Source organism: Helicoverpa armigera, chromosome 28, assembly GCF_030705265.1.
Source record: "Helicoverpa armigera isolate CAAS_96S chromosome 28, ASM3070526v1, whole genome shotgun sequence".
Classification (NCBI taxonomy): Eukaryota; Metazoa; Arthropoda; class Insecta; order Lepidoptera; family Noctuidae; genus Helicoverpa; species Helicoverpa armigera.
Genome location: NC_087147.1, coordinates 4,403,499 through 4,413,773, shown reverse-complemented (window position 1 = coordinate 4,413,773; position 10,275 = coordinate 4,403,499). Strand labels below are relative to the sequence as shown.

The window sequence follows — 10,275 nt, the reverse complement described above, 5'->3', positions numbered from 1 at the left end:
TTTTGGTATTGACTGCTGAAAAAGTTACTAATTCTAGTAATGGTTTCCCCTAACGAATGGTAAATGAATGGGCTAGCAACACTAAAGTTTTCTGTCAAATCCGCTACAAACCATTACACGCTGCCGAAGATATAATGTAATCTATAGATACAATAAAAGGCTTTCGTTGGGACCGGGTTCAAACAAAATTGTACATAAGATTTCATTTTATAAATTTACGCAAGGTGGAAAGTTTTTAAATAATAAATACTGTTTAACTTTTGTATATTTCGTTTACGATTACCGGTCCACTGCATAAAGTTAAATTGAAATACAAAATGAGCAAACGGAACGTAATCTAATCATCTGTTCAAAATGTCAAAATCAAAACAATTTCCCTAAAAATAAAATTGTTTAACACAGAATACACAGATTGACCAATGTAGAATTTGTGGAATCATCAATAAAACCTAAAATGTTACGGTTACAAAATTACAGAGTGCCATTTCTGCACATACAACAGAGGTTAATTACTAGTACTACAAACGTAGTTCTCAAACCAAATGTATCGGCTACTGCTTACCAGCCTAAAAACGTTGAAAAGAAGAAATATGAGAAGTGGGAGCAGTATAATCTTTTTAAAGCCGAGAGTATAAGTGAGAAGCCTATGTTTAGCATGGTGCTACCTCCTCCAAATGTCACCGGCAATCTCCATTTAGGTTAGTTGTATGTAACCTAGTTTTTAGCTATTTTGTGAGGCGAGCGAAGGGTTTGGAACATGCTAAATGAAAATAGTATCTAAGACTCAAGTTCTGATGTAGATTATATCCATTCACCACTAAGAATCTTATTGGAGTCAACTACCAATTGATATCTGCACTGGTCACTAGATTGCAATATATTGGCTCTTATTTTTTTTAATGAACCCTTCAAAGATTTTTGCACTTCCATATAGGAGGTAAGGAGCTATAATATGGTCTTGCCAAGTACAGAAACATGCTTTTCCCTTTTTAATAAATAAATACCTATACAAAGGCAATTTATTTACTTACTTTAAGACATTCAATTATCACATACCGTTATATTGTTATTTCCAGGTCATGCTCTAGCTTGCACCATACAGGATGTGATAGTAAGGCAGAAGAGGTCCCTGGGTCACAATGTACTATGGCTTCCAGGGATAGACCATGCCGGGATTGCTACACAGGTAACTATCCATTTCAGTTAACAGGATACATTGTAATATAATTTTTAATGTTCAATTCACCTTGCAAAAAGGTGTGGACTGTACAATCATTTGCCATGTTTTATTTGATGATTTTGAAAAAGAAAATACCTTGTAATCGAACAAATACTGTTTATCTTTTTCATATATGTGTAAGAACAATTAAGTATAATATATACATAAGTTGTAAGAACAATTTCCTAAATTTTCAGGGCGTTGTAGAAAGATATTTGCAAACCAGGCAAGACATATCCCGCTATGACATTGGTCGCGAAAAGTTCCTTCAAGAAGTTTGGAAATGGAAGGAAAAACATGGCAACACAATCTGCAATCAGTTGAAAACTCTTGGCTGTTCCCTGGACTGGTCTCGAGAAACCTTCACAATGGACCAGAGGCACACACACGCAGTCAATACAGCCTTTATAAACCTTTTCAACAAAGGTTTGATATATCGAAAAAAGGCACTTGTGAATTGGTGTAGCACATTAAACTCTACTGTGTCGGACATAGAGGTTGAAAATGTCACGATAAATGGCCCCAAAGATATTAACGTGCCTGGATATGAAAGTCCTATTAAGTTTGGTTTGATGTACCACTTTGCATACAGGGTGTTTGAATCTAAAGAGGAGGTTGTTGTGGCTACCACCATGCCGGAGACGATGTTGGGTGATACAGCTATTGCTGTGCATCCAAAGGATGAAAGGTATGTAATAATTACAAAAATTTTAACTAAAGTATTCAATTCAATACTCAAATCTAGCACCAAGAGAGAATTGTGAATACTACATCTAGAAATTAACAAATTCTTTGGTCATTTGTTCAAATTGTTGAGTTTGATATTAATGATTATTTCTCTTATTTCAGGTTCGCGCATCTAGCAGGCAAGAAGGTTTGGCATCCATTTAGAAACTGTACTATTCCCGTTATATTCGACGATTTTGTCGACATGGAAGTAGGAACTGGCGCTGTGAAACTAACTCCCGCGCACAGCAAAATAGATTACGAAGTAGCTAAAGAACATAATATTCCCCTTCTAGAAGTTATTGACGAAAATGGAAAAATGAAAAACTCTGGCGACTTCTTTAATAATACGAAACGCTACGATTGCCGAAAAGCTGTGATTAAGAGGTTGGAGGGTATGGGTCTCATGAGAGGTATTAAGCCTCACCACATGACTTTACCGGTGTGCAGTAGAACCGGAGGGATCATAGACCATTTACCTAAAGAACAATGGTTCTTATCATGTAGTGAACTAAATGAAAGAGCAGCTTCGTTAGTGGAGACAGGCAAACTGGTCATCGAACCTGACAAGTTTGTGAAGTACTGGTTGAATTGGACCGGCGACGATCGGGACTGGTGTATTTCTCGGCAGCTGTGGTGGGGACATCAGATCCCGGCTTATAAATGCAGTGTTGACCGCGATGTAGCGTGGGTAGCCGCGAATAACGAAGCAGCCGCCAAAGTGCTAGCTTCCAAGTTTTTAAGAACCTTGCCGGATATGATTGTAGCCGAAAGAGACTCCGATGTTCTTGATACTTGGTTTTCTTCCGGTATTTATCCATTCGCAGCGTTAGGTTGGCCAAATGTCAATAGAGATAAGGACTTCGGTACGTTTTATCCTTTGAGTCTTCTCGCGACTGGACATGACATCCTCGGCTTTTGGGTCCATAGAATGGTTATTCTCGGCTTAGAGTTGACAGAACGGCTACCATTCAACAAGGTGCTACTACACGGAGTTATCTGCGACAATAAAGGCGCAAAAATGTCCAAAAGTCGAGGCAACGTTATAGATCCACTGGATGTCATAGACGGCATTAGTTTACAGAATTTGAAAGACAAAACTAAAGAAATGCATAGAAACGGAACTCTGAGTTTGGCCGAAATGGACAAGGCTTTAGCTTACCATCAAGCTAACTATACAAATACGAAGGGTATACCGGAATGTGGAGTTGACGCTCTGAGGTTCACTCTGCTCTCGCAAGATATAAAGTCGCATTACGTAAACTTCGATATCGCGACATGCCATTCCAACAAGCTCTTCGGCAACAAAATCTGGCAAAGCGTGAGATACACCCAGATGGCCTACACGAGATTACCAAAGTTGGACAAAAACTTGAGTGTTGACGACCTTACGTACTTCGATACATGGATCTTGAGCAGATTGGCGGAGATGGTTGAAAAAGTTAATGTCTCCATGGATAACTATGACTTTCATTTGGCAACAAAAGCAATAAGGACTCTGATGTATAATGAATTTTGTGACATTTACTTAGAAGCTACGAAGCCTGGAATGGATGGCAAGGATGCTAAGATGGCTTATGCCCACGCGCACACATTGTCTGCAGTTCTCAACACATCTCTCCGGTGTCTCGCTCCTTTCATGGTATATTTAACGGAAGAACTCATACCCAAAGTACCAACATTCTCCAACAACATAGTACATAACTTCCAGGACGCAACTAACAAGTATTTAGATTTTCCGCAACAAAAAGACTTCAAACACTGGAAGGATGCCGACTTCGAGTGGCAAGTCAATAGATTCTTAGGCACTGTAAATCTAATCAGAGAAATGAAAGGCTTGTATAACATTTCTAATAAACTGAGACCTTCTGTGTTCATTGAAAGTGAAGATGACAAACTAAAAACGGACATAGAAAATAGTGAAACAGTATTTTTGAATCTGTCGCGTTGTGGCGAAGTTCAATTCAAACCGAATCCGGATAAGAAATACGTGAGCGCCATGTTGGATAAAGATACGAAAGTCAAAGTGGAATTACTTGGGGAAGATCTTGAGATTGCTGTATTTGCAGCTAGAGCTAAACTAGAGAAGAAAATAAAGTGGTTAGAAGACGGTCTGTCTAAATTAGAGGCTAAGTTTGCAAGTAGTCATTATTTGACGCATGCCCCGCATTGGGCACAAGCGTCGGACAGACAAAAATTAAATACGAAGAAAAAGGAACTTGAAGAGTTACAAAGACTGATGTAAATTAAATTATATTATGTAATTAGATTTTAGGGAATAATATTGCAATGAAATTTTAACTAAGAGGCCGCCTAGACAATCAATTAAATGCAATAATTAATTGATAGTCTATGCGACCCCTTAGACATAATTATGACGTAGGAAATCGTTTGAATTCTTAAATGGTTAAATAGTTTGTCTACGTAAACAGAATTTGCATTTTTAAGTAACTTGTTGCTTTTAGGTTTCAAAAGAATATTTATTGCAAAGTGGCAAATGTCTAGAGTGAATGCATTTTCATAAGCAGGAAATTTGATATTGTTTGAGATTTCATTTTTTTAACATAATGAACTGAGAAGAAATGTTAAAAATCAAAAAGTTTATTGTTAAAAAAAACAATAAATGTTTTACAAGTTACAACAGACAATAGATTTCTTATTTTAATTGACTAACAATTAGTGGCCCCTTTTGAACCAAAGTAATACAATTTTTATCTACAGTAACTTTAAATATAATATGAAACAATTTGAAAGGAGCATCGATAGTAAACAGTGACTAAAAAAAATCAGCATTTGGTATTTATGAAAGTCAAAATGAACCACAAAAAAAATGGAAAAGAAACTGTAAGTTTATTCCCAAATAGACTTTTGGATAAATAACATAAATCCTTTTTTGGTGCTCTCTTTCAAATTCTAACAGAACCGTAAACAATAGAGACACAACACAAATATACCAAAACTAATTAAAAACCAGTATATATAAATTAACAATCCTTATAGTACCTTAACATATAATGTATGAATAACTATGTATTTTGAGCGATTTATACACACAACATGAATTCAACAACATTGGTTACCTATTATGAACTAGACCTGGGGCACGATTCTCCTAATTTTACTTAAGCAACATACGATTCACGTTCGACTGCGATCCAATCCCGACTCGATTACGAATGAAACGTACCTACTTATGTGGCATTCCGCTATTTTTTCTTTGAAATAAACGTTTTTATCCTTGTCTGTCATTCAATAATGAATTATTTTGTCTGCAAATGATTAACTATTGCAATATGATTATAGAGCTAACTACCGTATAGACCAAAATCACCAAAATAGCAGACCAAACGCAAACCAATCGAATCTCGATGGAATACGATTGGTCTTATATTAATAGCAGAATGCCCGATATGGTTAAAACTGCTATTTCGATCATATTACTATTCGATTTTGACATTATTAACTTAGGAGAATCGGGCCCCTGATATATGGACTGACGTGGTTAGTTAACTTAGATTTATACACATACATATACTTATTTCGAGACAGTATTTTAAATAAGAAAAGCCGTTTTTACATAGTCCAATCATTAATTTAGGGCCGGATTTATCAATCACCAGAGAACTTTTATCTGAAGAATATTTTGGGGTATTTGACAGCTAATATGCAAAACCGCCATATTTGTTCCTCATACAAAAGTTAAGTGATGCTTGAAAAATCGGCCTATTCAGATTATTGTTACATTTGAAAGAATTCCACAATAAAAGATCTACTTAACAACATAGCGAATATAGTCTTCATTCTCAAATAGCTTTTGCGTTTGAAGTAATAAGGCTCATTTTCAATGTAACGACAATCTGCAAAAATAAAATGCTTAAATTGGACAACGTACCAAGATGTTTTTTTTTTTGCTTAAAATGTAATTGACGAATATTTATAGAAATGTAAACTTAAGCGCAGTAAAATTGCTGATAATTATTTTTTTCAAATAATCCCGATTACTTTGTGCACTAGGTATAGGTAGAAATGAAAACTTACTATGTAAGTAAGTCTTACAAAGTTATAGTTGCCTAAATAAATACAATTAGATTGTGCACTCTCGATTTTATTCCAAAAAAATTGCACGGGCGACAGACATTTACGTTACCGCAGAAAATTATATAATAAAACTACTGATAGCATATGAAATAAAAGCAAGACCAAGTAAGACCTATCGCATAGTCAATAAATTAATTTCATTTCATGCAGTAATTAAAACCTTCCGATGTTCCAGGCTTGTACATACTATAAAACAGATAGTATCTTTCTAGTAATCGATATTACTAATTCGATTCGTCTTACAAGCCCCATGCATTCCAATAAACTAAAGACTTTGATATATGTAAAATAATCTTTGTCTAACTTTTTGCCACCTTAGTAGGTACAAATTCGAAACTAATTAGAAACTTTCTTCTTCAAGTATATCAAAGTCTTTGAAAATTGAAAGTATGAGCTTCAGGCACTTAAATCAACTTATTAACAACATATTATATATTAAACTTATAATAAGACTGATCTACTTTTAAAATACACACCATGTAACACTGAAACATTCAATATTATAAACACAGACAGACAGAATATTATTTATTGTGAACTATGTGTAAATGGACGAATGGATATTTTTGGCCAAAGTTTCTGGACACAGAATAAAGGTATGTTTTGAATTCTAGCTGCCGACCGCACATGCCGCGCCTGCGTGAAATCGGCTTCAGATATCTGACAGCAACGGCACGTGTTGCGGCCACTTCTATCCAAAATGCTTCATGTCGGAATAAAATAAAAAAAATATTTTATTCTAGTTTTCAGTATTTGTTGTTAAAACAGCAACAGAAATTTCTCCTGTTAAAATTTCAACTTTATCACGGTTCATGAGACAGACATACACAGCAGTCGCGTCATGTGCGGCCTATGAAATGAATTCAAAACGTACCTTAATGCAAAAAAGTAAAGATCTACTGAATATTTTAACTATCTAATGATTTACTAAATTCGATGGGGCGGTGGAGTGTGCGGAAATTATATATAAAAATGTTTAATAAAAAATAACCTGGTCAGACTTATTACTACGACTTTAACCTCTTTGGTTGTTTCCGTCTGCTTTTCTTTGCATCTGGTAACCCTACTTTCTTCTTACTTGTGTGCAGGCAAACGTATTCTTCTGATTCGCCCTTTTCTGAAATAATGGAGTACAAAAAGAATATTATGTCAATATTTTTAATATTTGGCCAATCTTCTATGTGGGCCATAACTTATCTAGAAAAAGTGCTGTTTTGAGAGAAATTTGAAAAGCATAATCTGATTTTATGAACTGATGAATTTAGTTAGAATGCACTTGGCTTCCATTTCAACGCATCTAATCACAGATTTAGTAGACTTTAGTAGGCCTATTGAAGAATTAAATAAAACCATGATCCAAATGTATAAAATGATTTATTATTTAAAAATGTGTCTTGTATTATTTATTTTTTCTATTGCAGCTGCAATCCTGAAATCAAAAGGAAAAATTAATGAAAATGAAATCAAAGAAAAGTTTCAATTTATTCGGACTGCAAAAAATAAAAAATATTCTTAGGTACTTATTAATATGAATAAATAATATAAGCTAACCTAGCATAAACTTCAATTTTTTGCATTTTGTATGTCTTATCTAAATCATTTCTCTCTCTTTTTACTAACACCAACTCTTTTTCCAGTGTACCTGAAAAAAAAAAAGTTTTCAAACTAAATAAAAAAAAAATATTGTGAAAGATTATAGACCAACCAAAAGCCATATTGTGGCAACCGGCTATAAATTAAAATTCAAACAATGGCCAATAAAATTTGGTGGATCTACAATTATTAAATCAACTCACGAAAAACTGTGAACAAGACTTACCTTTATTTACTTTTAAAATTTTATCTCCTTCATAAGTAACACCACATTACCACAATATGGCCACTACAGCATTTTATATTATTTGATAATAACATCTGATTTAATTATTGTAGAAATTAATTTGACTGACTATAACCCCTCCAAAATACTCTTTGTTGCACACCATATAAAGGGCAGAATATGAATCAATCAATAATAGTACTATTAGGATTATTCATGTAAAATATAAGTTATTTTTCTTTGAAAGAAAAAACATAGAAAAAAATATGCTGTAGCTGTACTCACTTAAATTAGCTGTCCTATCAACCATTTTGGCCTGTTCCTCGTGCCATTTAACATGTTTAACCAAACAGAACAGGTATTTAAACACCTGAGGGCACTTGGCACATGCATACATCATCTCTCCCTTCCGAGGAGTCTTGTCTGCAGTTTTGGAGGGAAACGTCTCACAATCAACAGCATTTTTTATAACGCCACCCGGTAATATTTCTAATGTTGGCCAACTGTCTGATTGATTTGGTTTGGCATTGGTCTTCACTTCTTTTGGCCTTTGCTAAATAAAAAAGAAAAAAATAATATTAAAAAATTATGGAAAAGTTATCAAGGCTGACAGAAAGAATGCAAGGAAGTTATTTCAAATAAGTATTCAGTTCAATATGTTTAAACATTCTAACAAAAGACAATAGAGCAGCAAAAAACAATATCAAGTAGCAATCTAATGTTCAAGGGCGCGAAAATGCACTCACAATTGGTTCATTTATTATCTCTGTGGGTGGGTCCAAAATCTCGGGAACAATCAATTCTGAAGTATCACTAGATTCCTCTTCTTCCTCTACCATCTCCTCAGATTGAATGGACACCATACTTCCGATATTCGAGTCACTATCATCGTCAATCGCGCATTCATTGTCGTACTCCACTTTGTCAATAATACACGTCTCGAATATTTCCTCGTCGTCAGAAGGCGGGCTCTGCAAGTCTACGGTCCTGTCTATCCTGTCCCGTGACGGTTGTACATCCTCCATTCTAACGAGAGCAACATTCTCCAGATCTTCATGCTCTAGACCCGAAGACATTGTTGATATACGTTTCAAAACATTAGATTTTTACAACATTCCATTGCCTTCACTTAGACACAAACTGTTGTATACTGCAGTAGTTTCGATTATCTCAATTTATATGGAGTTTTATACTGCCCTATTACTTTATAGAAGTATTTTAGATTTATAAAACAAATCGAGAAATAGAACAAATGACATCGACTGAAAAACTGAAATATTGTCTAGTCTTGTCCATAGATAATACACTATATAGAGATAGATACGCAACTCATCGTTCAAAACAACTTACTAGCGTGAAAGTTAACGGGCCCCCGTCACAAGATGGCGTGGTTACTTCATGTATGGTTAGGGTAGATGGCGCTTTTCAAGAGTTCTCTTAAATATGTTTTTAAATTTGAAAATTGAAATCACTGTTTTAAATTCAATTTACTGTAAATTGAATTTAAAACAGTGATTTCAATTTCCAGTTCCAGTTTCCAGTTTTCAGTTTCCAACTTCTAGTCTAGTCAATAATATTATGGGAGATAATAAAAAAACAAAAGATAAAGAGTACATTTATCGGCTAAGTATATTTTATTTCCTTTTTTTATGTGTATTACAATATTTAAATGCTTGTAACTTAATTTCATCATTTACATCGAAATTTGTTATTTTTCCGTTAATTATTCTATTAACCCCGGTGCACCAACTGTGAATGATTAAATTAATTGACATATTAATTATAAAATCAATTAATTTATTTTTATGAACTATACAAGTAATTATACTAAAATCACAATGGCAATTGATGTAAAATTTCATTTTTCTTTCAGATATTTTATTTCAGGTGAATCTCGTAAACATGCAACAATCATATAATATATTTCATTTAATAATTTTATAAAATCATCACATGCATTAAATAAGGATTTTTCGTATAATCTATTTCATAATTAAATGATTCAAAATCAATTTCCTTTCTTAATATATCATTAGTACATGTTCCACATTTTTGAACACTTTACATTTCGATTTTTTACAATGTATCCTGCTACATATTTTTTTGATTCGGCATGCAAAATCGAGTCATTCCATTTAATTTGGTTCATTGTATTAATTAAAGAATCAATAGGAAAATCACCACTAACCAATTCAATTTCATTGTTTTGTTTTTCAGCAAGAAGATCTTTGAAAGATTGCAGTGATTTATTTTCATCTTTTCACAGTTGGCACTTACAGAATGGGGCGAATTTAAATTATTAAGTAACAAAGTTTTGAACGCATTAATAAATTGTAGGCACGAGGGATTAACATTTCGTATCCCATTACTTCTAATGTTACAAAAAATTTTCAAGAGGGTCCTGATTGAAATT

General features: G+C 33.9%; 2 protein-coding genes across 3 annotated transcripts; one reads left to right on the top strand and one right to left on the bottom strand.

Moving 5' to 3' along the window:
* Positions 1 to 325: 325 nt before the first annotated feature.
* LOC110381490 (valine--tRNA ligase) lies at positions 326 to 4,541 on the top strand. The gene is made up of 4 exons (XM_021341837.3): positions 326 to 698; positions 1,077 to 1,186; positions 1,417 to 1,907; positions 2,069 to 4,541. Exons 1-4 carry the CDS (start codon positions 455 to 457, stop codon positions 4,188 to 4,190), a joined length of 2,967 nt encoding a protein of 988 aa, XP_021197512.3. The 5' UTR covers positions 326 to 454; the 3' UTR covers positions 4,191 to 4,541.
* Positions 4,531 to 9,153, bottom strand: LOC110381484 (uncharacterized). 2 transcript variants are annotated; one of them, XM_021341830.3, is made up of 4 exons: positions 8,609 to 9,153; positions 8,148 to 8,415; positions 7,595 to 7,685; positions 7,401 to 7,472 (listed from the first exon to the last, which is right to left on the bottom strand). In XM_021341830.3, exons 1-4 carry the CDS (start codon positions 8,936 to 8,938, stop codon positions 7,421 to 7,423), a joined length of 741 nt encoding a protein of 246 aa, XP_021197505.3. In that variant the 5' UTR covers positions 8,939 to 9,153; the 3' UTR covers positions 7,401 to 7,420. The 2 variants fall into 2 exon arrangements, with proteins under 2 accessions (XP_049707508.2, XP_021197505.3); XM_049851551.2 differs by lacking the exons at positions 7,401 to 7,472; positions 7,595 to 7,685 and adding an exon at positions 4,531 to 7,160.
* Between the last annotated feature and the right edge of the window lie 1,122 nt (positions 9,154 to 10,275).